General features: G+C 37.1%; 1 protein-coding gene across 4 annotated transcripts; it reads left to right on the top strand.

Annotated features, from left to right (window-relative positions):
* The first annotated feature begins 3,949 nt into the window (after window positions 1–3,949).
* On the top strand, window positions 3,950–26,747 carry RNF146 (ring finger protein 146). 4 transcript variants are annotated; one of them, XM_039467841.2, is made up of 3 exons: window positions 3,950–4,158; window positions 17,811–17,920; window positions 24,446–26,747. In XM_039467841.2, coding segments are annotated over exons 2-3 (1,080 nt in total). In that variant the 5' UTR covers window positions 3,950–4,158; window positions 17,811–17,918; the 3' UTR covers window positions 25,524–26,747. The 4 variants fall into 4 exon arrangements, with proteins under 4 accessions (XP_039323775.1, XP_039323773.1, XP_003932446.2 ...); XM_039467839.2 differs by having other exon boundaries at window positions 3,950–4,209; XM_003932397.4 differs by lacking the exon at window positions 3,950–4,158 and adding an exon at window positions 4,336–4,583.
* Window positions 26,748–27,726: the final 979 nt, after the last annotated feature.

Here is a 27,726-nt window from a genome sequence, read left to right as displayed (position 1 = left end):
TCAGATGATTGCTGGCATGTGAAAAGGGAAGAAACCTAACTTAGAGGTGGCAAGCAAAATAGCCCCAGACAAGCATTCCCAAATTCTTTCGTCTCAGGACGCTTTTACAGTGTTAACAGTTATAAAAGACCCCAAAGAACTTTTGTTTATGAGTTAATCAATATTTACCAAATTAAAAGTTGACACTGAGAGAATGGTTTACTATAATATATACTGAATAACAGACCCATTAAGTATTAACATACTTTATAAAAAATAACTACAAGGCCAGGCACAGTGGCTCACACCTGTAATCCTACCACTTTGGGAGGCTGAGGCGGGCAAATCATCTGAGGTCAGGAGTTCAAGACCAGCCTGGCTAACATGGTGAAACCCCACCTCTACTAAAAATACAAATAAAAAATTAGCTGGACATGGTGGCACACGCCGGTAATCTCAGCTACTCAGGAGGCTGAGGCAGGAGAATCGCTTGAACCCGGGAGGTGGAGGTTGGGGTGAGCTGAGACTGCACCATTGCACTCCAGCCCCAACAACAAGAGCAAAACTCTGTCTCTAACAACAACAACAACAACAACAACAACAACAAAAAAACCCGCTAAATGTTCTAAAACAAAGCTAAATGAATGAGAGAAAAGTGTAATTTTACATGTTTCTTTCTTTTTTTTTTTTTAAAAAAATCTTTTTAACGCCTAGTTAATAGATGTAGCCGAATTCTCATATCTGCTCCTATAATCAATCTATTGCTACATTACGTATCATACAGTTTCTGGAAAAGTCCACTGTACATTTGAAAGATTGCAAATAAACAAAGAAACTACAGTCTTCATATTATTATAAAAACAAGTTTCCCTCACTCTGCAAGGGTCACAGGACCCCCAAGGGTCACTAGATAACACTTTGAACAGCACCGCCCTCGGCTAGCTACATCAGTGGTTTCAACATACATTCTAAGGTAACACATAATTTTCTCATGCATTTTAATGGATGCCCTCAGATACTAAGTAAACAAAAAAAAATGCTTTGATCTTTAAGTAAAACAAATAACATCGGACTATTTTGAGTGCTGGAAGGATATATGGAGAGTAGGTGCCTGAAGATGTGTGGTATTCATGAAAGTGTTTTATAAGTTGTGGGAAACAGACAATGAGCATTGGGTAATTCCTAGCTGTCTGCTGCAACTTCTTTACCTTTGATTCAATGAAGCAAAACAGAATCCTAGTGACAGTAACGTTATTGCAAAAATATATTTAATCTGTTAGGCTCTGATTTATTTCTTTAAGCAAATAATTTGAAGTTTCGGTACTTAAATGCTGGAAATTAGTTAATTACTGGAAGCCAGTCTGACAATGTTGAGAGGTGCTATCCCATATTACTCAAAGACATAAACTTCTCACTTTCTTTCCAATGACTGATGGAGGCAGAATATATAGTATTTCATACATTCAATTCTGTTCTTCATATGCAACTACTGAAAAATAATTTCACTTTTATTCATATATATAAATGTGCATGTGTGTGTATATATACACTCACATACATGAATGTGTGTTTTGTTTTTGTTTTTTTGAGATGGAGACTCACTCTGTCGCCCAGGCTAGAATGCAATGGCGCAATCTCGGCTCACTGCAACCTCTGCCTCTTGAGTTCAAGCAATTCTCCTGACTCAGCCTCCCGAGTAGCTGGGATTACAGGTGCATGCCACCATGCCCGGATAATTTTTTTTTTTTTTTTTTTTTTTGGTATCTTTAGTAGAGACAGGGTTTCACCATGTTAGCCAGATGGTTTCGATCTCCTGACCTCCTCATCTGCCCGTCTTGGCCTCCTAAAGTGCTGGGATTATAGGTGTGAGCCACTGCACCTGGCTATGTGTGTTCATTGATTCATTTACTCATTCATGGAACACATATTTACAGAGAACCTCTTTAAATGCATCAGGCACTGTTCCTGGAAGTTGAGATATAAAATAGAACACACATTCCTGGCCTCCTGAGTCTTGTATTCTAATGTGAAGAGAAATATGATGATGATTAATAAGTAAAATAACTCATCTATTACAAGTATTCAAAAGAAAAGGAAATATGAAATACTGGGAAGAGGAAACATCACAATTTAAAATATGGTGACAAGTAGAGGACTGACTGAAGAGTTGAACGCCTAAGGCAGATGGAGGAAGTGTTCTAAAGCAGAGGAAACAGCAACTGCAAAGACTATGGGCCTGTGAGCTTATAGAGAGCTTTTTGGGAATACAAAGCTGAGTTAACAGTCTGTGGGGTCAAAGAGGTAATGAGAGGAGGATTTTAAAGCCATTGTAAGGACTTGGTTTACTTTGTGTTGGGAAGTCATAGGAGACTTTGAGCAAAAGAGTGGTATGATCTCACTTCTTTGTAAATAAATTTATTTTGGCTTCTGTATTGAGAATAGACTCAAAAGAAAAGACTAGTTCTTGGTCTACCGTAATACTGTAATTCAAACGAGATGATGTAGACCGAAGTGGAGGTGGTAACTAGTTGGATTCTGGATATACTTTGAAGGAAGAGCCAACAGATTACATGCCACATGCATATGAGACACAAAAGAAAGGAATTAAAGATGAATTTGAACAAGGAAAGATGCAGCCATTTTCTTAAATACAAAGACCTTGGGTATGAGTGAGAAACGGTTGAACTAGTTGACATCTTACTGTCTGTGCCTGGATTCAAATCTCAGCTGTGTGCTTCTTTCTGTAAACTGAGAAGCACTTAGAAGGGCAACACCTGGCACATGGTTAATTAATATTAGCATTATTTCTTCAAGTTGGAATCTTCGAGTACATATCAAATTTTAGGTATTCTGTGTTCATGGGCTGTGTAGGATAGAGGGATAAAACTGAGTGGCTAATAAGAAGATAAAGATAGAAAACTAAGCTTAAAGTTAAGGACATACACTTCAATATTTCTATATGTATAGAACTTATAAGAAAAACAGTTTTGCATACATTAGCAAGCATCACTGAACTAGATGGGACCCTTCAAGAGACTGGTTTACATATTGAGATATGAGAATGAGAACCCTGAAATAAACTGATTTCAGAGGATTAACAGAAAACATATACATTTCTATACATATAAGGACACTGAAAACTTCCCATCCCTAATGAAACATTTAATGAAATCCCCAAACGCAACATTATTGCAAAGAAGACACTGTCATAGAATGTTGAAATACATACTCTTTTATAAAAGGCCTGCTCTTCTACTCTCTTCATTTTCCTACAAATTAGGAAACTTTAATCAGTTCTGAAAAAGGAAATGTACATGCTAAAATGGTGAATACTGCTAGAGTTCTGATGTTTAAAACCACAGGCTTGCGATCAAAATAACCTCTTTAATTTCAGATTCTCATGCAGATTAATTTCTCCAGTTTTTCGGGCACTATTCTGTTTTTTAAAAAAGGAGGGGTTCAAAGGGAAAGTAGCACCCATTTTTTCCCCGATTAAATTGCTCAACCATTAAAAAGGTGAACAAATGAGAAAGTCCTAGAGGACTCTCTCCCCTCGGTCCGCCCCCCACCACCCTACTTTTTTCTTGAAAGGGAACAAGCAGTTCTTCTGCCAGGGAGGGGATCTTCAAGCTGAAACTCGGCTGGGCAGCTCAGGGCTTCCTCCGGATCGCAAAACCGGGTTTTTGAGCACCACCACCTGCCGTTCCCACACGCGTTTTACTTCCTCCACCCCCAGTCTGTCTGCTGGACCTGCATTCGTTCAGAGCCTCTCGCCCTAATACAAACGAAGTACACTCTAAAGCAGCCAGAAGAATCCAAGCGGCGAAGTCGCGGTCTCCGCAGGCAGGAGAGCGCGGGCAGGCGGCGGCGCGAAACCGGGACGGAACGCAGAGGCGCCGGCGCGAGCCCGCGGGTGCGCGGCGCGGCTTCCGCCCCGCGCGGCCCCGCCCCCGCGACGCGCCGGGTGGTCACGTGACGGCCGCGCGCGTCCCCGGCCGCTGCGGGGCTCCGAGGCCGGAGAGAAAAAGACTGCGAGGTGGCCGCGGCTGTGGCCGGAGAAGTGGCCGTCGGAGCGAGGCCCTCTCGGGGGAGCGGGGTGAACGCCGGCCGCGCCGGGACCCTCACCGGGGGAGAGGAAGCGTCGCTCGCGGTGTCACCTCCAGCCGCGACGTACTCCGGGTCGGCCTTGCGCTCGGGGCCTGAGAGGGGCGGCGGCGGGGTCAGGGGCCGGTACGTAGATGGACGCCCTTGGGCTGGCGCGGCAGAGGCGGGATGGGGCAGCTCAGCCCCTTCCGCCACCCCCGCCTTGGCCGCTGTCGCAGGCTAGACGACCGTGACAGCCCGTGCGCCGCCCGAGGGCGCCGCAGACCCTGTCCTGGCTGACGGCCGGAGCTGGTCCCGGTCGGGGTGCGAGGGGCGGAGCAGCGGCCATTATTGCGCAGCCTCTTCCGCCGGAGCCCGCGCCGGTGCCTCGGGTGGCAGGCGGCTCCCTCTCCTCCCCCTGGGCCGCGGTGTCAGGCCTCTGCGCGGGGACCTTCTGGCCTCGAGGTGTAGGGGCGGCGATGGATTTTTGGCGGTAGCCTGCTCCCTGTTTCCCGTGTGAGGTCAGACCCTTTGGGCCTTGGGTCAGATGGAAGCCAGGGCGTACAGTCTGCATTTTGTCTTTTCCCGGAGTGTCTCTAGCTGCTGCTTTCTCCGCTCGCTCTCTTCCTCCTTTTTCTCCTCCTGCTCAGTGTCTCGGTCTTGCCTAATACGAAGAGAGCAGTCCTGCACCTTGTCCTAGTGAAGCCCCGCGCTGCATATTCTTAGCTGTTTTGACGGCTGTTGAAGCATCGGAACAATTAAGAGATCTCAGAATGTCCCTTGAGCCTCCAAACCCTCTGTGCATCTTAAAAGCTGAGGCTGTTGCTTTGTTCTGGTTGTTGGGTGGGGAGTTCTCTTCCTACCCTCCATCCCGTCTGAAGGAGTGTGCGTCTTCCATTGTTGTCGCTATTTTGCGAAGGCTTCTAAAGAATGTAAAATTATTTTTAAGAATGTGGAGATGGAACCGTCCTCTCCACAGGACTGTAAGTTTACACACACATCCTGGCAACTAGAATCTTTTCTCGTTAATCATTTTGGTATACGTTTTAATTTCTTTAAGTGCCATTTTAGTGAGCACTTATTTCTCAAGTTTTGAACATTTTAAGTAATATTTTTGTAATATTGAAACTGAACAACTGAGGAGAGAAGAAACCCAAAAGATGATGGGGAACGCTTTGTTCTTTGTATGATTGGCATTTCAGGTGCTGGGCACATCACCCCCACCCCATGTGTGTACTTTTCAAATGGGAGGTGAACGTATAATATTGGCATACAATGCAGTGTATAATTATAAATTTGGAAAACTTAGGACATTTTAGTCAGTTAATCCATATTTAGACTTTTAAGACATGGCACGTAAGGATACATGGAGAAAATGTCCCACACAACAGGATTTGTGATTTTGCCTTTGCTGTTTTATCACTAGCAAATACTGTTTGTGTGGACTGTCTAGGTGCCCTAAAAACACGTGAAAATAGGTCAAGTAAATCTCCTTTTAAAGAGAAAACTGGAAGAGTCAATGCCACTCTAAAAATAGATTTTAGATGTGTTTGTTTTGGTGCCTTGTATATCTTAAAGTGGAGGATGTTGTTCAGCCCAATGTTTCATTTACAAGTTTGTCTCAAATGGGCCAGTGTATGCTGTGGGCAGAATGGAAATAGATTTAATTTTTTTTTTCTTCGATGGTTGTTCAGAACTTGGTAGAATTATAATCATCAGGAAAACTTTGTCCAAATAGCTGGTCTTGAGACAAGAGGCAGAAAAAACAATTAACTGCTTTGTAAAGGAGATGTCCACTTGCGAAGTGTTTTGTTTCAGTCTCCACCAACTTACATTGTCAGAAGAAAGGAAAAGACATTTTTTTAAAAGGATCCAAAACGATATTTTGAGTTAGAAAAGGATATTAAATTTTTTGTTTTCACAATAGCTATCTGTTTAAAGAATATTATTTTATATACTAGCCATATACTAGCATGAAACGTCTAACAGCACTGTCAGTTGGGAATTCGAATGCGTATTTTTCTTCGGTGTTCGTAATAGAAGGTACTGAGCCTTTTCCATTATCTTACCCGGTTCCCTTGTGCCTGAGGAATCTGAATTTGTGAAAACAACAGGCTGGATTGGGAGCAATCTTTTTGGGTATAGAAACCAATTTATTTAACACTTGGCTACAACCACCTCTGCTTACTTATGAACTATCTTTAGTTTTCATGGCCTATTACCTTTTGGGTTAATTCAAATCCAAAATAGTTGTTAACTGACTGCTAATTAAAGCATTTAGAACGTAAAATTGTAAAGTAGGATGAGATAACAAAAGACTGGGAGTTATGACTTGACCAAGGTCACACAGATAATTTGCCAAAGAGCCTTTCTTATTTATGAAATGGTTGCTGGCTAAGAAACATCTGTGTTTGATATTGTTAAAAGATTTGTCCTATTTTATATCTCACGTTTTGAAATAAAATGCAAAGCCCACTTTTTTGTTGTTGTTTTGAAAAAAAATTGAAGGGTTTAAAGCGCTAGTTTAAAGATTGTGAGGTCAGTAAGTAGATTGCTACATAGTAACATTTTTAAAAGGAAATGATTCTTTAAAGTATGAGACCCCATTTAGTTGCAGTGAGTTTTATCTTAAGTTTACAAGTATGACCTATGCTTTTTCTTAGCTGATTGTTAGCAGGTGATGATGAGGGCTTAAAATGGAATTATTAGGGCGTTTAGTTACATCTCTCAATTTGGGAGTCGTTCATAAAAAATGCTAAGATGTATCTGCTAACTCACACCTGATTTACCCCTTTTATGTGTGTGTATATATATATTTTGAGTTGTATAGCAAAATTTGGAACATTTCAAATATTTTTTCTTTCTGTCACTCAGTGCTTTCATGTAGAACATTTCCTGTTTTTTGTATTTTGAAGAAATGGCAAAAATTTTGTTAAACATTAGCTGTTAATAATTAGAAAAATACAGGAAGTCTTCAAATATTTATAATTGATATTTATCTTTGTTTTTATATGTATCTATATTGATGTTATATTCTTTTCTTTTTCTTTGATGAAAGATAATCATTTCCTTGAATCTATTACCTGAAAAAGACTTTTGATTTTGAGCTTATGACTGACTGGAAAAGTGGGAGCGTCAATATTTTGAGTCATTACAAATTGTAAATGATACAATATTACTTCGTTTTTTAGTTATATTTATTTTTTCACTTGTTTGAGTGGGTCAAGATTTAAATTCATTGATAATCTCTAAAATCTTTTGTATATTTTTAAGTTTTGCCCATCACTTTTTTTTTTCTCCAAAATTGTTAGAGGCAAATTATCTAACTTGGTTTTAGACTTTTTCTTTTCTTTCTTTCTTTCTTGTTTTTAATGCTACCTTCTTCATAGCTCATCATATTAAGTTTGGTGTAAAATTTTCAAGTCATTCATTCCTATAGAAATTATGTATGTTTGAGTTATTTATGTTTGGCAAATTAATTCTGGCCTGTAGTTAAAGTTACACTGTTCTGTTTTACATACCACCATTCGTTAAAATAAAAGCATCCCTTCTCCTCCAACTTTAAAAAGATCTTTGGTTTCAAATAATGTAGATGTTTTCTGAGGGCTTCTTCATATGACTGTTGCAAGTATTATATGTATTCCCTAGTTTGTGCCCAGTTGACATTACAGTTGACCACTGAACAAGGGTTTGAACTGCGCAGTTCCACTTATACAAGGATTTTTTTTTTCTGCCCCTGCCACCCCTGAGAGAGCAAAACCAGTGCATCCTCTTTCTCCTGCTCCTGAAAAGGATGAAGACCTTTACGGTGATCCATTTCTACTTAATGAACGTAAACATATTTTTATTCCTTACGATTTTGTAATAACGTTTTCTTTTTTTTAGTGTATTGCACGAATGCAATATATAATACATACAAAATGTATATTAATCCACTGTTTATGTTATCAGTAAAGTATCTGACCAATAGTTAGGGTAATAGTAGTTAAATTTTTGGAAAGTCAAAAGTTGACATGGAATTTTGACTGTGTAGGGGGTAGACACTCTTAACTCCTCACATTGTTCAAGGATCAACTGTATAAATTCTCAGAGTTAATAGTTGATGGGGTCAGTTCGGCAGAATTGGGCCTCCCTAAATCTGTTAACTTTGATTATAACAGAATAGGCAGTTTTCTTTTTTATTTGTCTTCAGCAGAAGTTTAGGTAAATTAACATTGAACTCATTGTCTCTACTAAATGATTCCTGTAGTAACTTGCCAGTTTTGTATTTAAAAAGATTAATATGTGAGACATTCTAGACCAGTGTTGGTTCAGTAAAGTAGCCAGTAGCCACATGGAGCTATTGAGCACTTAACATGTGTCCCGTCTGAATTAAGTTGTCCTGTAAGTGTGAAATAGATACTGGATTTCAAAGAGTATGCATATACTTACCAAAGAACATAAAATATTATATTATACTGAAACATATTGAAGCAGTAATGTAGAAACGTTGGGTTAAATAAAATATGTTATTGAAATTAATTTTTCCTGTTTCTTTTTATTTTTGTAGAAATGGGGAGTCTCACCATCTTGCCCAGGCTGGTCTATAACTCTTGGCTTAAGCCATCCTCCTGCCTCATTACCCCGAAAGTGCTGGGATTACAGGCATGAACCACCACGCCCAGCCTCTTTTTATTATTATTAATGGGGCTAATAGAAAATTTGAAATTACATATGTGGTTTGCATTATATTTCTATTAGATAATACTATTCTGACTTTTTCTGTGAGAGACAATACATTGTAGAAATACTTTTTTAAAGGTATATTTGAGTTTGAATGGCATCTCCCAATATTGATGGCTTTGTGACTCTTGGTAAGTCATTTAACTTTCTGGGCTTAGGCGTCCTCATTTGTAAAATGGGTATAGTCGTATTTCATGGGGTGGTTTCGAGGATTCAGTGACATATGGATTTGGTAGTGTTTCACTAACTGTAATATGCTAATCACTTGGAGATCTGGTCCTGTAGGTCTAGGGTGGCACTTTGGATTTTCATTTGTGAAGATCTCCCAGGTAGTACTGATAGTGCTGGTTGGGAATTCCACTTTGTTAATCTGTGCTTTGAAAAAATTATTCATGAGGTTATAGAAATTGAAAAAGTCACCAAAGCATGCAAGATTTACTAAAATTATGAGAACTGTAGACTTGGCCAGGCATGGTGGCTCACGCCTATAATCCAAGCACTTTGGAGGCCAAGGCGGGCGGATCACCTGAGGTCGAGAGTTCAAGACCAGCCTGACCAACATGGTGAAACCTCATCCTAAAAAAAAAAAAAAAAAAAAAAAAAAAAAAAACAACTGTAGACTCTTGGGGCTACTGCAGTATTCCTATTTACATCTGTAATGTTTTTTATCTGCTTTTAGCTGGAGTCATTTTTGTTGGTGGGTTAATATTGCTAAATCTCAGCCAAGAAGAACCTAGTTACATTGTTTTACACAAATGTATTTTTGAAAGATTATGCATAATTAGAGGTGAAATAAAAGAATGCTCAAAGACATTAAGAGGGCCGTACAATTGACCCTTGAACAACACAGAGGTGTTAGGGTGCCAACCCCTTGCACAACTGAATATCTGAGTATAAGTTTTGACTTCCCCAAAATTTAACTACTAGTAGCCTACTGTAAACAGTCAATTAACATGTTATATATGCTATATGCATTATATGCTATATTCTTACAATAAGCTAGATGAAAATAAATTCATAAGGAAGAAAAAATACATTTATAGTACTGTATGTATTGATACTGTGTTTATATAATCTGTTTACAAGATGAATTGTCTGTCTGAAATGATGGGTAACTGCAGCTGCAGGCCCATCTAGGGCACATACCAAGCAGTTTAACTTCTTGTAATGGCATGGCTTTCCTTGGCTTCTTGGGAGCACTTTTAGCATCGCTAGTGGCACTTCACCTGAGTCTCATGGTGTTACTCAAGGGTTCTGGTATTGCGCTAAACACGATTAAAAAAAAAATACACAAGAACAGGAGATTACGATTTACTCCAATACATGCAGAGATAATTAGTGTCACACACATAATAGGAAATTATTGCAGTATGTACTACAATTAATGTTATGCAGCTATGACTCATACTGTATCTTTACATTTGTTTACGTTTCTTGTGCCACCTCAGACAACACCATGTATGTCTGTGTTTGCTAAGTTTTGATATGCTTTAACATCTTACAATACATTTCTCCATATTTTATGGTACTAAATGATAAAATAGACACTGTTTTATTCATTCATAACATACCTAATTTTTTTCTTTTCCTTTTGATGTTTTAAGACTACATGGTTCATCTGCAGGTTTTTTCAAATTGCCATAAATCTCCAAAACAATTTCCAATATATTTATTGAAAAAACTGTATGTGTGTATTTAAGTCTATTTGTTCATTTCCAAGCTGTTAACTTGTGTGAGAGGTCAGTTGTATGAGATTATCATCAAAGATCCTTGAAGAAAGAAATGAAATCATCAATATTTTGAAAATTAGAGAAAGGCATGTCTAAGAGAATCCTAGAAGTTACCACAGGCCAGAATTAGGGGGAAAAATATTGAAGAAATATCAGACTAAATATTTCTTTGGCTGTGTTTTTTTGGGAAATGGCATTAATATAAATAAAGATCATACTGGAATGTGGGTTATGGTCACTGATACATTCTTTTTTTTATAGCTAAATGTAACTAGACTAGAGGAGTGTGATGAGGGCGAGGATGTTCTTTCTACTGTAAGAGAAAGTTTATGTTGATGGAAAGTGTCATTACTGATAGATGCTTTGCTGTTATTTGAGTACTATTATTTGAGTACTATTAAGTAAATAGTTCTCAGCTCCTAGGGGTGTTGGTGGGGGAGGAGTGTGTGTGTGTTTTCTTTCATCTGTAAGGGGGTTTTTCAAATAATTTTCCTATTGATAAATTACTTGAATTTAATACAAGGAGATGTAGTTCTCTTCCCTTCAAATAAGGGAAACAGAATGAGAGAACTGCATCCCCTCGGATTAATCAGAATTTTTTTTTTTTTAAGTACCTTTGTTATCCTAGTGGATATGAAGCAAAGCTTTTACTTTAATATTTGTGGCTATAGTTTTATTTCAATGATGTGAAATAGTTTTATAGAAAAGATCATAGCCTATTTAGGTGTTCAAATACGGGGTTTAGAGGATTTTTTGTACTTATTTTGAAGCTGCTTTGTTTCAGTTAACTTAGATTCCTTTAAGAATCAACTTTGGTTTCAGAGATAAAATATTTACGGATAAGACCTAGGTAAAGTAAGTAAATAGAGAGGAATAAATTAGATTTGTTAAAGATACTGTGTAAATGAATTAAAAAGATAAGAATTAGAAACAAGGACACATTTTTCTATGTATTTCATAGGAATAAAATGGTTCCTTCTGTGCATCTGAATTAAAGTATAAACAGTGATTAGACAAAATTTTTAGGAGAAATGTTTTAATTGAATCTTCTGCACTAGAGGTTTTACCATTCAATCAATTAGGTTCTGAGAATGATGGATTGCTACATCTTAAAAGACTTGTAAGATAGCAAAGGATAGACAATGCTTATGACCAACAGCAACACCCAGCAGGACTTTGTGGAACAAAAAATTTCATCTTAGAATTGTGGGTAAAGGCTGGGCATGGTGGCTCTTACCTATAACCCCGACACTTTGGGAGGCTGTGAGCATCACATGAGGCCAGGAGTTTGAGGTTTAAGTGACCTACAATCATACCACCGCACTCCCACCTGGTTAACAAACGCTGTCTCTTAAAAACAAAAAAAAGTGAGTCAAATAAGAGCAAATTGACTTTTGAGTGATGATCCAAAAACCTTTATGATGGGCAAAGGGTAGAATGTCTGTAGAACTTATTTTCTGAACTGGAACAGTTTGGAGACAAAGGGCAAACTGGTCAGATGCTGGGCTGACCTGTGTGATCATCCTAGTGAAGAATCATAACCTTTATCAGGGAAGGAGCTTTGTGAAGCTGTTTTGACTGTTCAGAAATCCATCTTGGTTTATGCTTAGATTTTTATCTCCATTTTGGAACAATAGCTAGGTAAATGATTTGCTTGCCAAAAGATACAAAGATGGGTTGAATTTTATATTTGTAAATGTAAGAACTCCTTTAGATTTTAAGTTATATAAAGAAAGGATTAGAACTTACATATTTTTACGTAACTTATAGGCACCAGCTGGGTGCCTTGTTCAAAATTAGAACTCAAGTGTTGTGTTATTTGAAGGAATAAATCTAATCCTTTGATACTTTATTTCTCGCAGTAGTTACTTTTAGTTCATTTTTCATTCATCCAAAAAATATCAGTTCAACAAAAATTGATTGACAGTTTACTTAGAAATATAAAAAGTCCCAATCTTCAGGGGGGTTCATGATTTAATAGAAGAGTCAGACTTCACAAATGAATGAAATTAGTGCATATAATAAATTCAGTAATAGAAAAACACAAAATATAGAGGAGAGAATAATTAACTTTCTGGAGGTAGAGAAAATGGTTGGGATAACCACTTCTGTGTAATATATTAAAGAACAAATAGGCATTCATAAGCTGTAAAAGGGAATAGATTGTACCAGGCAGGAGGAAATACAGAACTACAAAGGGAGGGTTGCAGGACTCTGAGTAATGTGATACAACTAGATTATTAATCTGTGGGTGGTTGTTGAAGATAAAAAAGACTACAGTTATTTACAGTTCCCAGCTTTAAAAACCTTCAGATGTTGTCCTAAGGAATTTTGTCTTTATTGTGTAGGCTAAGGAGCCATATTGGGCTTTCACATATGGAAGAAACCTGGTCCATTTTACCTTTAAAATGTATCACTGAGTCCTAGCTACTTGGGAGGCTGAGATGGAAGGATCCCTTGAGCCAAGCCGTTTTGAGGTTATAGTGAGCTATAATCATGCCACAGCATTCCAGCCTGGGAAACAGACAGAGAAAGAGAAATAAAGAGAGGGAGAGGAAGGGAGAGAGAGAGAGAATCTCAAAGGCTTAGTAAATGAATTTGAGGGTGATACTGATACAAGATAATCAGGCTAAACAATAGGTGAGAGATGATATAGGTCTAAAATAGGGCACTACCAATGGGTAGAACATAGAGGATAGATTCCAAAGGGGTTTGGGATAAAAGTTAACAGAATTTGTGCTGTTGTTGGTTGAGGTATGGGGAGCAGGAGGCCATGTGGTGACGGAAATAACTTTCTCTTTTTTTCTGTGAACACAAAGTAGATAAGGCATGAACTTAGACGTCATATCATAAGAATTATGCAGAAATGGGGGTTTGTAAAATGTGTGTATATGAGAGATAAAGATATAAGGGGGGCCAAGGGTTCTGTCAGGAAAGAAGTAAAAAAAGATTGGGTTCAAGAATGGACAGGAAAGAAAATGAGATTAGGAACTGGATGAAGGAAAGGAGATGATCAAGAGATTGTAGGTCCCCATGAAATTGAAGAGCAGGTATGGGAATGAGTAAGCTGGCAGGACCAGAGCTTGTGATCTGAGAGTCAGATTAAGATTTCAGAGAGGCAGCAGTTTAGGCAACAGTTGCAAATGTGATCACAATATTTGGTTGCCAGGGAGGAGATTAATTTCTTCAAATTTTGGATTTAAAGAACTGAAAATTGAGGACAGTGTTTCTCAGATTGTATTTGAAGGATTGCCTGCATGACTACCACTTGGGGCAAGATTCCTAGGGTTAAACCTGCGTCTACTGGCCTAGAATCTCTAAGGAAAGGGGCTAAGTGTATATTTCTAATAAGCAATTTCAGTGATTCTGATGAACAGAAGTTGGGACAAGTCAAGTAACCTGTTCAATAAGTGTTAGTTCATTTTCAAGGATATTTCAATAGGCTCATGGTCATGTCAAGAGTTAGGGTGAAGAGGGCCGGGCACAGTGGCTCACGCTTGTAAATCCCAGCACTTTGGGAGGCCGAGGCAGGTGGATCATGAGGTCAAGAGATCGAGACCATCCTGGTCAACATGGTGAAATCCCGTCTCTACTAAAAATACAAAAAATTAGCTGGGCATGGTGGCGCGTACCTGTAATCCCAGCTACTCAGGAGGCTGAGGCAGGAGAATTGCCTGAACCCAGGAGGCGGAGGTTGTGGTGAGCCGAGATCGTGCCATTGCACTCCAGCCCGGGTAACAAGAGCGAAACTCTGTCTCAAAAAAAAAAAAAAAAAGAGTTAGGGTGAAGAGGATGATCAATAGGGAAAAGATGACATTAATCCCTTAAAGGTGGTGAGAGAGCAGTTTTAGGGGATGTTAAAGTCAGTAATAGAGACTTGAAAGAATAAGTAAATGATGTTGGAGCAGTAAATTGTCTCCCCTGTCCTATATACAGGGAGTGTATGGGTGTGTAAGAAAGTGGGCAGTTTCTGTTTGGAGTAGGCTGCAGCAGGGAAATGAACATAGCCTTTGATACTTTTGAAGTTGTAGGCACCTAGAGGGTGGTGAAAGGGTTGGGTGGAAAGTCAAAACATTGGGTCCATATCATCTAAAATCAGATTAAAACAAAAAGGCAGGATACTTAGAAACCTTGTTTAGTCAGTATATTAGAGTTCTCTAGAGAGACAGAACTAATATGTATGTGTGTGTGTGTGTGTGTGTGTGTGTGTGTGTATATATGAGTTTATTAAGTATTAACTTACACAATCACTAGGGTGCCACAATAGGCTGTCTGCAAGGAGCAAGGAGAGCCAGTCTGAGCCCCAAAACTGAAGAACTTGGAGTCCAATGTTTGAGGGCAGGACACATCCAGTATGGGAGAAAGATTAGACTGGGAGGCTAGGCCAGTCTCCCCTTTTCAGGTTTTCCTGCCTACTTTATATTCACTGGCAGCTTAGATTGTGCGCACCAGATTGGGGTGGATCTGCCTTCCCCAGCCCACCAACTCAAATGTTAAACTCTTGGCAACACCCTCACATACACACCCAGGATGAATACTTTGTATCCTTCAGTCCAATCAAGTTGACACTCAGTAGTAACCATCACAGTCAGTTACTTTTGAAAGTTCTCTGATTTTAAAACAAATTGTTTGTTCTGTTAAACATTTGGTAAGATAAGTCAGCTTGTATTTAGAGGCCACATATGGCATTATGTTTCTTTAAACACATCTTAAGATACCTTAGGGAAAGAGACACCTATAGTTAGAGAGCCACATGAAACAAAAAGGTCTTCTATCTTATATTTACTGTGAGATTTATCATTTCTTTAGCTGTCTTGTATTCTTGATTATTAGTTCTGTGTAATGTGATTTGTGTCCTGTAGTGGACATTGTGAAGTGGAGAAGGAAATACTAAATGAGAAGAAAGAAGATTAATGACTTAGATGGTATAATTTTTTAAGAGTACAATTCCATGTGGTTAATTTCATTTACATTGTTGTGCAACCATCACTATTATCAGCTTCCACAACTTTTTTTAGCATTACAAACTGAAACTCTGTACCCATGAGGCAATAACTCCCCATTCTTTCCTTTCTCCAGTCTCTGGTAACCTCTGATACCTTCTGCTTCTATGAATTTGCCTATTCTTGATATTTCATATAAGTGGAATCATAGAATCCTTTTGTGTATGGCTTATTAGTATGTTTTCAAGGTTCTATGTTGTAGCACATCTTTTTTATTACTGAATAACATACCGTTGTATTTATAGACCACATTTTGTTTATCCATTCATCTGTTGATCGATACTTGAATTGTGTCCCCCTTTTGCCTAATATTTCTGCAGTGAACTTTGGCATATGAGTATCTGAGAACCTGTTTTGAATTCTATTGCTGTATCCCTGGGAGTGGAATTGCTGTGTTATATTGGTAATTATTTTTAACTTTTTGAGGAAGCAACAAATTATTATTCACAGTGGCTATACCATTATACCTTCCGACCAGCAGTTTTCAAAGGTCCTATTTTTCTACATCCTTACCAACACTTCTTATTTTCCTTTAAAAAAAATTGTAGCATTCTTACAGGTGTATAATTGTGATTTTGATTTATATTTCCCTAATTACTAATAATGTTAAGAATCTTTTTGTGTGCTTATTGGCCATTTGTATATCTTTAAATTCTTTGCTTATTTTTAGCTCACTTTTTAATTGGTTTGTCTTTTTGTTGTTGAGCTGTAGTTCTTTACATATTGTGGATATTAAACCTTTATTAGCTATATGATTTGCAAAGATATTCTCCCATTCTGCAGTTTGTCTTTTTCTTTTCTTTTTTTTTTTTTTTTTTTTTTTTTTTTTTTTTTGAGACGGAGTTTCGCTCTTGTTACCCAGGCTGGAGTGCAATGGCGCGATATCGGCTCACCGCAACCTCCGCCTCCTGGGCTCAGGCAATTCTCCTGCCTCAGCCTCCTGAGTAGCTGGGATTACAGGTACGCGCCACCATGCCCAGCTAATTTTTTGTATTTTTAGTAGAGATGGGGTTTCACCATGTTGACCAGGATGGTCTCGATCTCTCGACCTTGTGATCCACCCGCCTCGGCCTCCCAAAGTGCTGGGATTACAGGCTTGAGCCACCGCGCCCGGCTGTCTTTTTATTTTCTTAACAGTGAATTTTGATGCACAAAAGTTTCAAACTTTTATAAGGCCCAATTTATTTCCTATGTTTCTCATGCTTTTGATGCCACGTCTAGGAATCTGAGGCCAAATCTAAGGCCATGAAGATTTGCTCCTATGTTTTCTTCTAAGAGTTTTATGGTTTTATTTCTCAGACCTAGGTTATTGATTCATTTTTACTTAACTTTGATATATAGTGTAAGGTAGAGGTCTATCTTTATTCTTTTGCATGTGGAAATCCAGTTGTCTCAACATTAGTTAGAGGCTCCTCTTTCCCGCATTGAGTAGACTTGACACCTTTTTGGAAAAATCAGTTGGCTATTGATGTGTCAGTTTATTTCTGGACTCTCAATTCTATATCATTGGTGTATTTATCTATCCTATACCAGCACTACACTGTCTTGTTACCTTAGCTTTGTAGTAAGTTTTGACATTGGGTTTTTCAAGATTGTTTGGGTTACTTAGGGTCCTTTGGAATTCCATATGAATTTAAGGATTGCTTTTCCATTTCTTCAAAAAAGGTTGTTGGAATTGTGATAGGAATTATGTTGAATCTGTAGATCACTTTTGGTAGTATTGCCATTTTAATATGTTAAATCTTCCAATCCATACATTACTTGTCTATTTACTTAGCTCTTCTTTAATTTCTTTCAGTAATGCTTGATAGTTTTCTGTGTACAAGTCTTTTCACCTGGTTGGTTAAGTTGATTCCTGGCTATTTTATTCCCTTAGATGCTATTATGAATGAATTGCTTTCTTGATTTCCTTTTTGGATTGTTGACTGCTGATGTATCAAAACACAGCTGATTTTTGTGTGTGTCAAACTTGTAACCTGCAACTTTGCTGAATTTGTTTATTAGCTTTCTTGGGGATTCTGTGAGATCTTCTATATAGAGAGAATAGATATAGTTTTACTTCCTCTTTACCCATCTGTATGCCTTACCTCTTTTCCCTAATTTGCTTTGCTAGAACTTACAGTCAGAACTTACTGTTGAGTAACAGGGGTAAAAACATGCATCTTGTCTTTAATTTTTTTCCACTTTTAAGATAAAGTGTTCCACTGAATTTTGTGAAACGTTATAAATAATTAACTGATTCTGTTGATCTTAGTCTGTAGAAAAGTTGATGTTGAATTTTTTTTTTTTTCAGCACAAAGAATGAACCAGCAGTGGAAGAGAAAGTATTGCAAGTTGGCTGACTGCTAGTGAAGAAGATGCTTTATTTTTGTGGCAGGCATCTGTGGGATCTGTAATAGAAATGTAAGTGTAGCATCATGGTTTTTTTAGTGCTGCAGTAAATTAAGTGGATTTGTTTAAAGTATAGTAAATTGAGTATCTGTCATGTTTAGTTTTAACTATATAAAATGAACATTTTCCGTTGCTTTATAGGTGCTTTATTAACAATTTATTTACATTAAATTATCGTTAACATAGATTTCCAAGTCTCCTCAGAGGGAAGAATCTCTGTAAGAAAAACTGAAGACAGAGGAGTTTGTTCATAGAAGGCTAAAATACTGCAGAGATCTCCAGGTCCTCTGGGTTCTACTTTATTTTTACATAGTAATTTTCTTAAATAACTAAGCTAGGCAAGTAGTACTAGCATTTATAAATAAGACAAACTACTGGGTTATAAAAACACTAGTTACTAAAAACTTGTCTCACTAAATTAAAGGAATTTCTACATAATTGATTTTTTTAATGTAGTACATTATTGCTTTTTATTCATACCACTTCAGTCTGATCCCCAGTTTTACTAGTTGTGCCTTCATCACTTATCTTTGCATGATCTGCTCTAACGTGTTACACACTACCTTGGATTTGTCCATATTTTTCACCCTGTTATTGATGAAACATTTTTCCTCTATGAATATATTTCTGTTTTCTAAGTTAATATGAACCTATGCAACTTGATGTCATTCATGAAAAATGTAGTGAATATTTTATTGACTTTTTTTTTTTTTTGAGATGGAGTTTCGCTCTGTCGCCCAGGCTGGAGTGCAGTGTTGCGATCTCAGCTCCTGCAACCCCTGCCTCCTGGGTTGGAGTGATTCTCCTGCCTCAGCCTCCCAAGTAGCTGGAATTACAGGTACCCGCCACCATGCTCGGCTGTTTTTTTGTGTTTTTAGTAGAGACGGGGTTTCACCGTGTTAGCCAGGATGATCTTGATCTCCTGACATCATGATTCACCTGCTTCAGCCTCCCAAAGTGCTGGAATTACAGGCGTGAGCCACCATGCCCAGCCTATTTTGTTGACTTTTAATGACAGTGTTTTTACTATTAGACCAAGAGTGACCTTGGTAGAGGCCATTTCACATTTTCCCAGTTGACAAAAAACTCTTGCTTTCTACTCTTCCAATTATGATATTGATTACATGTAATGATATGTATTAATAATTAATTATTAAAAGTATGACCACATTTTTGTTCAGTATTGAAAATTTGGTAATTGAAAAATGATACTAATGAGCATGTGTCTTTAAAATATATCTTTTATTTAATCTTGTCCATTTATCTATATAAATTTTTAAAAATCTTAATAGGTCAGATAGTCCAGGTGCTGGTCATCAAGGAACTTACTATGATTTAGTAAATGAGACATATGTAATTAACAAACAGTGGAATAGATGCCATATTAAGGTAACAATAAGATGCTATTAAAACTGAACAGAGGAAGAGATTAATTTCATCTGAAGGGTTCAGAACACAATAACTTCCACCTTGCCTTTATAGAATGAATAGAATTTTAACAGTTAAAGAAAAGTAGGAAATATTTTTCAAGCCAAGAGAATGAGGAGGGAAACAGCTGCCTAATCATCAACACATTTTACAGAAGTCTGGGAATAGTCATGTGTGGGAAGGCAGGGTAGAAGAAAGAGACTTCAGAGTAACTGCAGGGAATAATGTTTATTTAGTACTTACTATATTACCAAATTTTACATCTATTTAACATAAAATTGATGTTAATTGGTTTTTATACTTAGGAACAGAGTATACTGATCAGTCTTAGAGAAGTTAGGGGACAGTACTAACTAAATGTCAATGGATTAGCTTTGTAAAGAAGTAGCAGTACCCCATCCTCAGACAGGAGGGAAAAAGATTAAGACAAAGTAAAGCTAAAGATAGATTTTGAGGATTTATTTTTGACCTATCTAATTTCTCAGTGATACAGGTGTTAGTATATCTCTAAACTAGGAGGGAGAAGTTTTGTGATAGTCTTTGGGGGATAGAGAAAGATAGATGTCTTGGCCAAATAAAAGATTACTGGGATTGATGGTGTTTAGGAAACCAAAATTGCTATTAAGTATATGGGGTTCACAACTTTTGTACCACACAAAAGTGAATTGTATGGTGAAATTTTCAGCACATAGAGTAACTTGCTTGATTATTCTTTTTTGCGAATGTCTCCCTTGTTGGCTTTTGTGGTGGTGGTTATGTTTGTTCCCTGTTCTTCTCTGACCATTCCTTACACCTCTTCCTGGTTATTTTACCTCACAAATATTGGAGTAATTCAAGGTTCTGTGGTTGGCCCTTGGGACTGCTCTCTCTACAGGTTTAATTTGGGCATTTACTCATTTTCATGGTTCCAAGGACCATGTATGTGTTGATGAATCACCAGACTTTTTTCAGCTTAGATTTATTCTTAGTGTACCAAACTGTCATCTGCCTATCCCCACCTGGACACGTTAATAAAGTCATTATGTCTGAGACACAGCTCTCCTTAAATACTGAATTTTGGTGAATGTGTCACCATCCATCAGCAACCATATGCTTTCATTTCTTTTTCCTTAGTATTTCCTCTATTCTACAGTTGGAACCTTATTATCAGCATCCTCCCTTTAATTATCTTATCCTTGCATTACTACCTGGTTATATATAAATTCTAGTTTCCCTTTTGCCATACTTCCTCCCACATTACCAAACTTCCCTCCAACCTGCTGTTTAAATGCTCTGGAAGCTACTAAACTGACTGTTAAACTTCCTGATATAAAACCTTTAAGTGAATTCCTCTTGTCTCATTAGGGGTCCATATGTGGACCAGCTTCATAGAAATCCTTGAGCCCCTTGAAATTATGTGTGGTATTGTTCCCTTTTTTGTGTCTGTAATTGGATTCTGAATTCAGACTTTAAATATCTGATTTTTAATATTTGGAGGTTTATTGTTGGCTAAAAATTTCTTCAATACTACATATACTAAAGACTTTTTTTTGCTTATAATAATTTTCCTTTCATTTGACTAGTTACCTTCAAGAAGTTTCAAGGAAATCTGACTTGGAGATTTCCACTAACTCTGCCCATACCCCTCTATATTTTATCTTCTTGAGAGGGTAGACTCTTAACTTGTCTTGCAGAAATATTTCACATGGTTTATCTATTAGAAGAAGGGGGTGCATACTTAATAGTTGGATTATCACATGAAGAATTCAGCAAAAAAGTCTTTGAAAATAAGTGATATATTGTACTTATTAACAGAATTGGACTAACTTCACTCCAAATTTCCATGTATTAAATTCTTCTTAGTATAGGAAATAAATTCCCTTTTTAAAAATGATTCAAAATTCGAATTTTCTGAGACATTTATGAGATAGGGAATACCTCTCTGATTAGCATTAATTATTTACCAAATCCTTGCTCTACAAAAAGGGAGGGATAAAGCATTTCTTATTTACATATTGGTATGACCATCTGCATACATTTAGCTTCCCACCTATTTTAAGATCATTGAAACTGCAAAATCGAGACTATGTAGGGTAGATTAAAATGGTTTTTTAAAAACCTTTGAAGGATGTCTTATAGGTAGACTGGCAGTTTTGGGTTACTTTTTGTCCATCTTGTTACATGTTTTATCTGTTTCTTATTTATTGCATGTGCCTCCTTCAGAATTATATAAGAAATACAACTAAGTTTTTCTGTCCATTTCTTAGTTATAGATTAAAAGTATACTTGATGGGCTATACAGAATCCAGATTTATAAATTGCTGTGGCGAATTGATAGTTAAGAGTACTTCAGATGGAATAATGGCCATTTAGCTGCCTGGTGTCCATTGTTTTCAGATTAGCTGTGTCCAACTCTACTTCATTCTGATGACTGGAACCAAAATACTTGCACAAACAGAATTGTTTTGCCTTTCCAATTATGTTGTCGTTATAATTCGTGCCTTCTGGGATGATTGTAATTGCTTTCTTAGTTTTGAAATTACATGTTTGAGTTTATTCACACATGTAAGAGTTAAGAGTCATGCAAAATATTGATCATATTAAGTAGGGTGGAGGGTAATGTTTTTAGGTTGAAAACTTTCTTATATGTAGACAAATGAGTTGTATGTGATGGAAAACTGACTTCATGGGCCAATTTTACTTAAATATAATAGGTTTGAAATTACGTGTTTAAAAGCATGGCATTGGTCCATGTGACATGTTGGGTATATTGTTTACATTTTACCAGACTTTTTATTTTTATTTATGGTTTAAATTTATGAGCCTGTCCTTTGCTCATAAGGTACTTAGATGGTTTAAGATGCGGACTTCTTATATAAAGATGTTGCTGTTGTTTTTCCAAGGTAATGATGATCATAGCCCATTTTTCTATTTTATCTTATGAATAGAATCATGAGTAGAATCTTTCTTAAATTATTAACTTGTAAATGTGTCGCTTTCTTGTTTTCTTTTTCTTACTTGGGGCTTTAAATAAATACAAAACTTGGAAAAAAACATTTTCAGGAATTTTATGGAAACTAATTTTTTTGACCTGAATTTAAAGGGATGAAAGTTTCTGAAAGCCTAACAAAATGTGTACACAGCCAGTTCTTTTAGGGGAGGAAATAGGCAGGGAATGTTAATTGGCTATTTAAAATTAACATATGCCTTCACTTGTAACTTATTGTTGTTTCAAGTTACAAGATCTTTGAAGGCAAGTGTTTATCTCAAAATATTTGGAAGCTTTTATAGTGCTTAACATGTTGAGAAGTCCTATTAAGGTTGACTTAGAACAAGCTTATCCAACCTGTGGGCCACATTGGCCCAGAATGGCTTTGAATGAGGCCCAACACAAATTTCTAAACATTCTTAAAATCCTATGCAGTTTTTTAAACCTTATTAGCTATCATTAGTGTTAATATATTTTATGTGTGGCCCAAGACAATTCCTTTTCTTCCAATGTGGCCCAGGGTAGCCAAAAGATTGGATACCCCTGACTTACAGCTTTCCATAGGTTAGGAAAAAGTTGTACTTCGTCGATGCCTATAACCTAGAATTTCTGGTAAAGGAATTGATTGGAAATGCTATTAAAAGTTGAAAAATAATTTGGAAATTAAGCATTTTAGTGATCAGTTCTTCCATTGAGATTATGTTGCTTCCTTGACTAGATACGTGCCACCTTTTTAAGGTTTTTGGCTTATTTTTTGTCTGTCTTGGAACCAAGAACACAGAAAAGGCAGTAAAAAGAAAAAAAAAAAAAGGAGTATTTTAAGATTGGGTGTACTGTGAAGATAGCCTAGGATTATTGTTTTTCAGTTTTTGATGAGCATAACCATTCTTTTTGACTTAACTACTAGACCTATTTAGAATGGCAGAATTAACTGGCACAGAGATTGTCATTCATTTAAAGCTTCCAATCTCTGACATCTTCATTTTCATTTCTCAGCCTCTTTTACTTGTCAGTGGTTTACTCCCTCTATTATTTTCTCTCCTTTTAAAATTTCTGTTTTTGTTTTGTTTTGTTTAACTATGGGGAAAAAAATCAAATGTTTCCTTTGCAGGGCACAATAAGGCTTTTATGACTTGGCTTTTGGTTACCTTTACAGCTTTATTTCCCGCTCTTCCATTGCTTGTATGACTATTTGACTCTGTCTGGCACATGCCTCTGCCTGGAATCTACTCCACTACCCAGGCCCCCCAAATGAACACTAAACTTTCTAACCTATCTCCATCCTCTCATCTCTCTCTTATTGCTGTTTTAGTAAGTATGTTAACATATTTTGATTACTGCAAGAATCAGGCCATATTGTAATTATCTGCATGTATATGTTTCCTTATTTAATAGAGTAGTTGTGTGTCTTATGTATCTTTAGACCAGCTAATACTTAATATTGTATCTGGTAGGTGTTTAGTAAATGTTTATCTGAATTAGTAAAGCAGAAATTACAAATTTTATGTCAGTGTTTAAGTTGGATATATCCAATTTGACAAATCTTTTTTCTTCCTCCTCTTCAGGGCTTCTTCAATATTCATGTTATTTTCTCCCTTGGTCTCATGTGATTGTGACCTTTATGGAGCTTTATTGATTACAAAGTGGGTTTTTTTGGTCCGTTTTTACCTGAGCTTTGTAAACTCTGATTTGCACTTAAGGAAATTTAGACTAAGGGTTTAACCAAGTGCCTTAACGGCACATAATTAATAAAGGACTCCAAAACTTAGATTTTTAGATTTCTTGTCTAGCATTCATTTCAGTGTATAGTAGCTGCCATGATTCAAGGTATCCTTTTTCTCTTTGCTGGTTGCAGCTTTTCATTATGTAATTCTTCAGCGTATTTCTCCAGGGCTGATTGTAAGTGCACTGACAAAATTTTTATACATTCCCAAGATACGTACAAGTAAATGCTTGCAAAAAGTTTTCAATGGTTGGGGAGTTTTTCCTCTACTTTCGTCTTCATATCCCCATTGTCCAGTATATGGCTTGTATATAATGCACATAATAGGTTGTTAATACATACTTATTTTCATAATTGTTGAATTAAGATATTGCAAGAATTAAAAGATGACTTTAATATTATATGTATTTTTTCTTAGGATGGCTGGCTGTGGTGAAATTGATCATTCAATAAACATGCTTCCTACAAGCAGGAAAGCGAATGAGTCCTGTTCTAATGCTGCACCTTCTTTAACCGTCCCTGAATGTGCCATTTGTCTGCAAACATGTGTTCATCCAGTCAGTCTGCCCTGTAAGCACGTTTTCTGCTATCTGTGTGTAAAAGGAGCTTCATGGCTTGGAAAGCGATGTGCTCTATGTCGACAAGAAATTCCCGAGGATTTCCTTGACAAGCCAACCTTGTTGTCACCAGAAGAACTCAAGGCAGCAAGTAGAGGAAATGGTGAATATGCATGGTATTATGAAGGAAGAAATGGGTGGTGGCAGTACGATGAGCGCACTAGTAGAGAGCTGGAAGATGCTTTTTCCAAAGGTAAAAAGAACACTGAAATGTTAATTGCTGGGTTTCTGTATGTCGCTGATCTTGAAAATATGGTTCAATATAGGAGAAATGAACATGGACGTCGCAGGAAGATTAAGCGAGATATAATAGATATACCAAAGAAGGGAGTGGCCGGACTTAGGCTAGACTGTGACGCTAATACTGTAAACCTAGCAAGAGAGAGCTCTGCCGATGGAGCGGACAGTGTATCGGCACAGAGTGGAGCTTCTGTTCAGCCCCTAGTGTCTTCTGTAAGGCCCCTAACGTCAGTAGACGGTCAGTTAACAAGCCCTGCAACACCATCCCCTGATGCAAGCACTTCTCTGGAAGACTCTTTTGCTCATTTACAACTCAGTGGAGACAACATAGTTGAAAGGAGTCATAGGGGAGAAGGAGAAGAAGATCATGAATCACCATCTTCAGGCAGGGTACCAGCACCAGACACCTCCATTGAAGAAACTGAATCAGATGCCAGTAGTGATAGTGAGGATATATCTGCGGTTGTTGCACAGCACTCCTTGACCCAACAGAGACTTTTGGTTTCTAATGCAAACCAGACGGTACCTGATCGATCAGATCGATCGGGAACTGATCGATCAGTAGCAGGGGGTGGAACAGTGAGTGTCAGTGTCAGATCTAGAAGGCCTGATGGACAGTGCACAGTAACTGAAGTTTAAATAAAAATGTCTTCAGCTCCATGCTCAAGGTTGAAAGGGTTACCTGTAAATTTCTGCCCACATAACATTATACTCATCCCTAGTAGTGCATTTTGGGAGTTGGGGTGGGAAGGGGTATGGGAAGGATAGACCCGTAATTAAAATGTCTAACACGTCTCTGTTGAGAAATTTATTTAATGTAAGGAACTTGGGTGTTAATAGTTGAGAGCCATTTAGTAGTAACCTAGTTTTCTTGAGGTCTGTTTATAGTTTTTAAAAACTTTAGTTCTTTTGGCCAGTGTGTTTGTATTATCTGTGCATTAATGGTCCTCATCTGACCCTTGCATTGTCTTATTTTTCTGCATGGATTGGCATAAGACCATTACTAAAATTTGGCACCTGTGAGATGTTTGATATCATAAGCAGGAAGCGTAATTTAATGTAAGAATATATGTCAATTTGGGATTTTAAAATAGATGAATAACAACTATTTTATAGTAAAGTTACTGAAATGGAGATGAAAACAGCCAGTAACTTAATGTTTCAGAATCTTTGTAACACACTTCATGGCGTTCCCATAGGCTTTGCTGTCTAGTCTTATAATTTGAGGGTTTTTTTGGTCTGCAGTTTTCTTTTTGATTACAAAATTTATAATTTAATAAATACTAGAGTTTATCAAAAACAATTTGTCTCTTGTTTGAGTGTGGAAAGGTGTGAAAATATTTTGACATTTGTGACCAAAGATCACTTGACAAAGTGGTAGCCTGAATTGGTTGTTTTCAGCTTAATCACCTGCTCAGAAAAGTTTGATTTTTCTTTCTTAGAGATTATTTAAACAGAATCTATAAGGAGTATGTGTATAATAAATATGTAGGGAAATAAACCTAAAGACTGTGAGACTTAAATTCCTCAAATAGCTGATACCATTAACATTTTTTGTTTTCCTTATCATATTCATTAGTAGTCTAACAGTCTGGATTAAATGGCAGACTTACAGTGTTAGAAGACATGAATTCACTTTACACAAAATGTTGTAGACCACAAAATCCACTTTTAATTGGTAGTTACAACATCTATGGCCAAGTATTGGGTTGACACAGTAATCTAGAATTTACCTCTGAAAAATAAGTAACATGAGTATGTCTTACCGTGTTTTCCTAACTCCACAGTAGGATCTTGATGATAAAGCAAATGCAATGTGAATTGAACGTTACATTAGCAAATACTTTTTACCTCTTGTGATGCATCAGAACTAGAACTTAATTCATTGACTTACACATTTTTAAGAAAGTATTACTGGGATCATAAAAATTTTATGTTGTACCTTTTTATTACATTTACTTTTGAAAGACAGTTATACAAGAAGAAAGGTTGCTTTTCAGGAAAAAATAGAAATCTGATATAAAATGCAAATTTATGTTGCAGGATGCTTCATGAATCTAAGTGGTTTCAATTTTAAAATTACATCAACAGTAGTTGTTTATTACTAGTTGGAAATTCCAGGGCACACAAATGAATGTGCAATTTGTAGAATCAGTTGACTTTCCATGTCATGGCTACCACTATTTAGTAGATATATATATATATACACACACACACATTATATATTATGTTTATATATATACATTTATTTATTTATTTATTTATTTATTTATTTATTTATTTATTTTGAGACAGAATCTCGTTCTGTCACCCAGGCTGGAGTACAGTGGCATCATCTCACCTCACTGCAACCTCCGCCTCCTGGATTCAAGTTGATTTTCCTGCCTCAGCCTCCTGAGTAGCTATGATTACAGGTGTATGCCACCATGCCTGGCTAATTTTTGTATTTTTAGCAGAGACGGGGTTTCACCATGTTAGTCAGGCTGGTCTTGAACTCTTGACCTCGTGATATGCCCACCTTGGCTTCCCAAAGTGCTGGGACTACAGGTGTTAGCCTCCATAACTGGCCTAGTAGATAATTTAAAATAGGAAACTAATTATTGAAAACATCAAATAAAGTTCCAAATTTGTAGTGGGTAGTGAGGTACATCTTTTGAATTTTATTTCAGCTGTTTGGAGCAGAAGAAAATAATTGATCATGTCCTTTCTTATTTTCCTGTTCCCTGATCCTTCCCCACTTTTGTTCTTTAACAGCAACACTCATTCAATTATTTTGGTAAATTATTTCCAGGTAAGACAGAACAAAAATTTTATGAAAAGTAACACCAGAAATAGGTTTTGT

The sequence above is a fragment of the Saimiri boliviensis genome, chromosome 4 (genome assembly GCF_048565385.1).
Source record: "Saimiri boliviensis isolate mSaiBol1 chromosome 4, mSaiBol1.pri, whole genome shotgun sequence".
Taxonomy (NCBI): domain Eukaryota; kingdom Metazoa; phylum Chordata; class Mammalia; order Primates; family Cebidae; genus Saimiri; species Saimiri boliviensis.
This window is presented reverse-complemented; position numbering and strand designations above follow the sequence as displayed.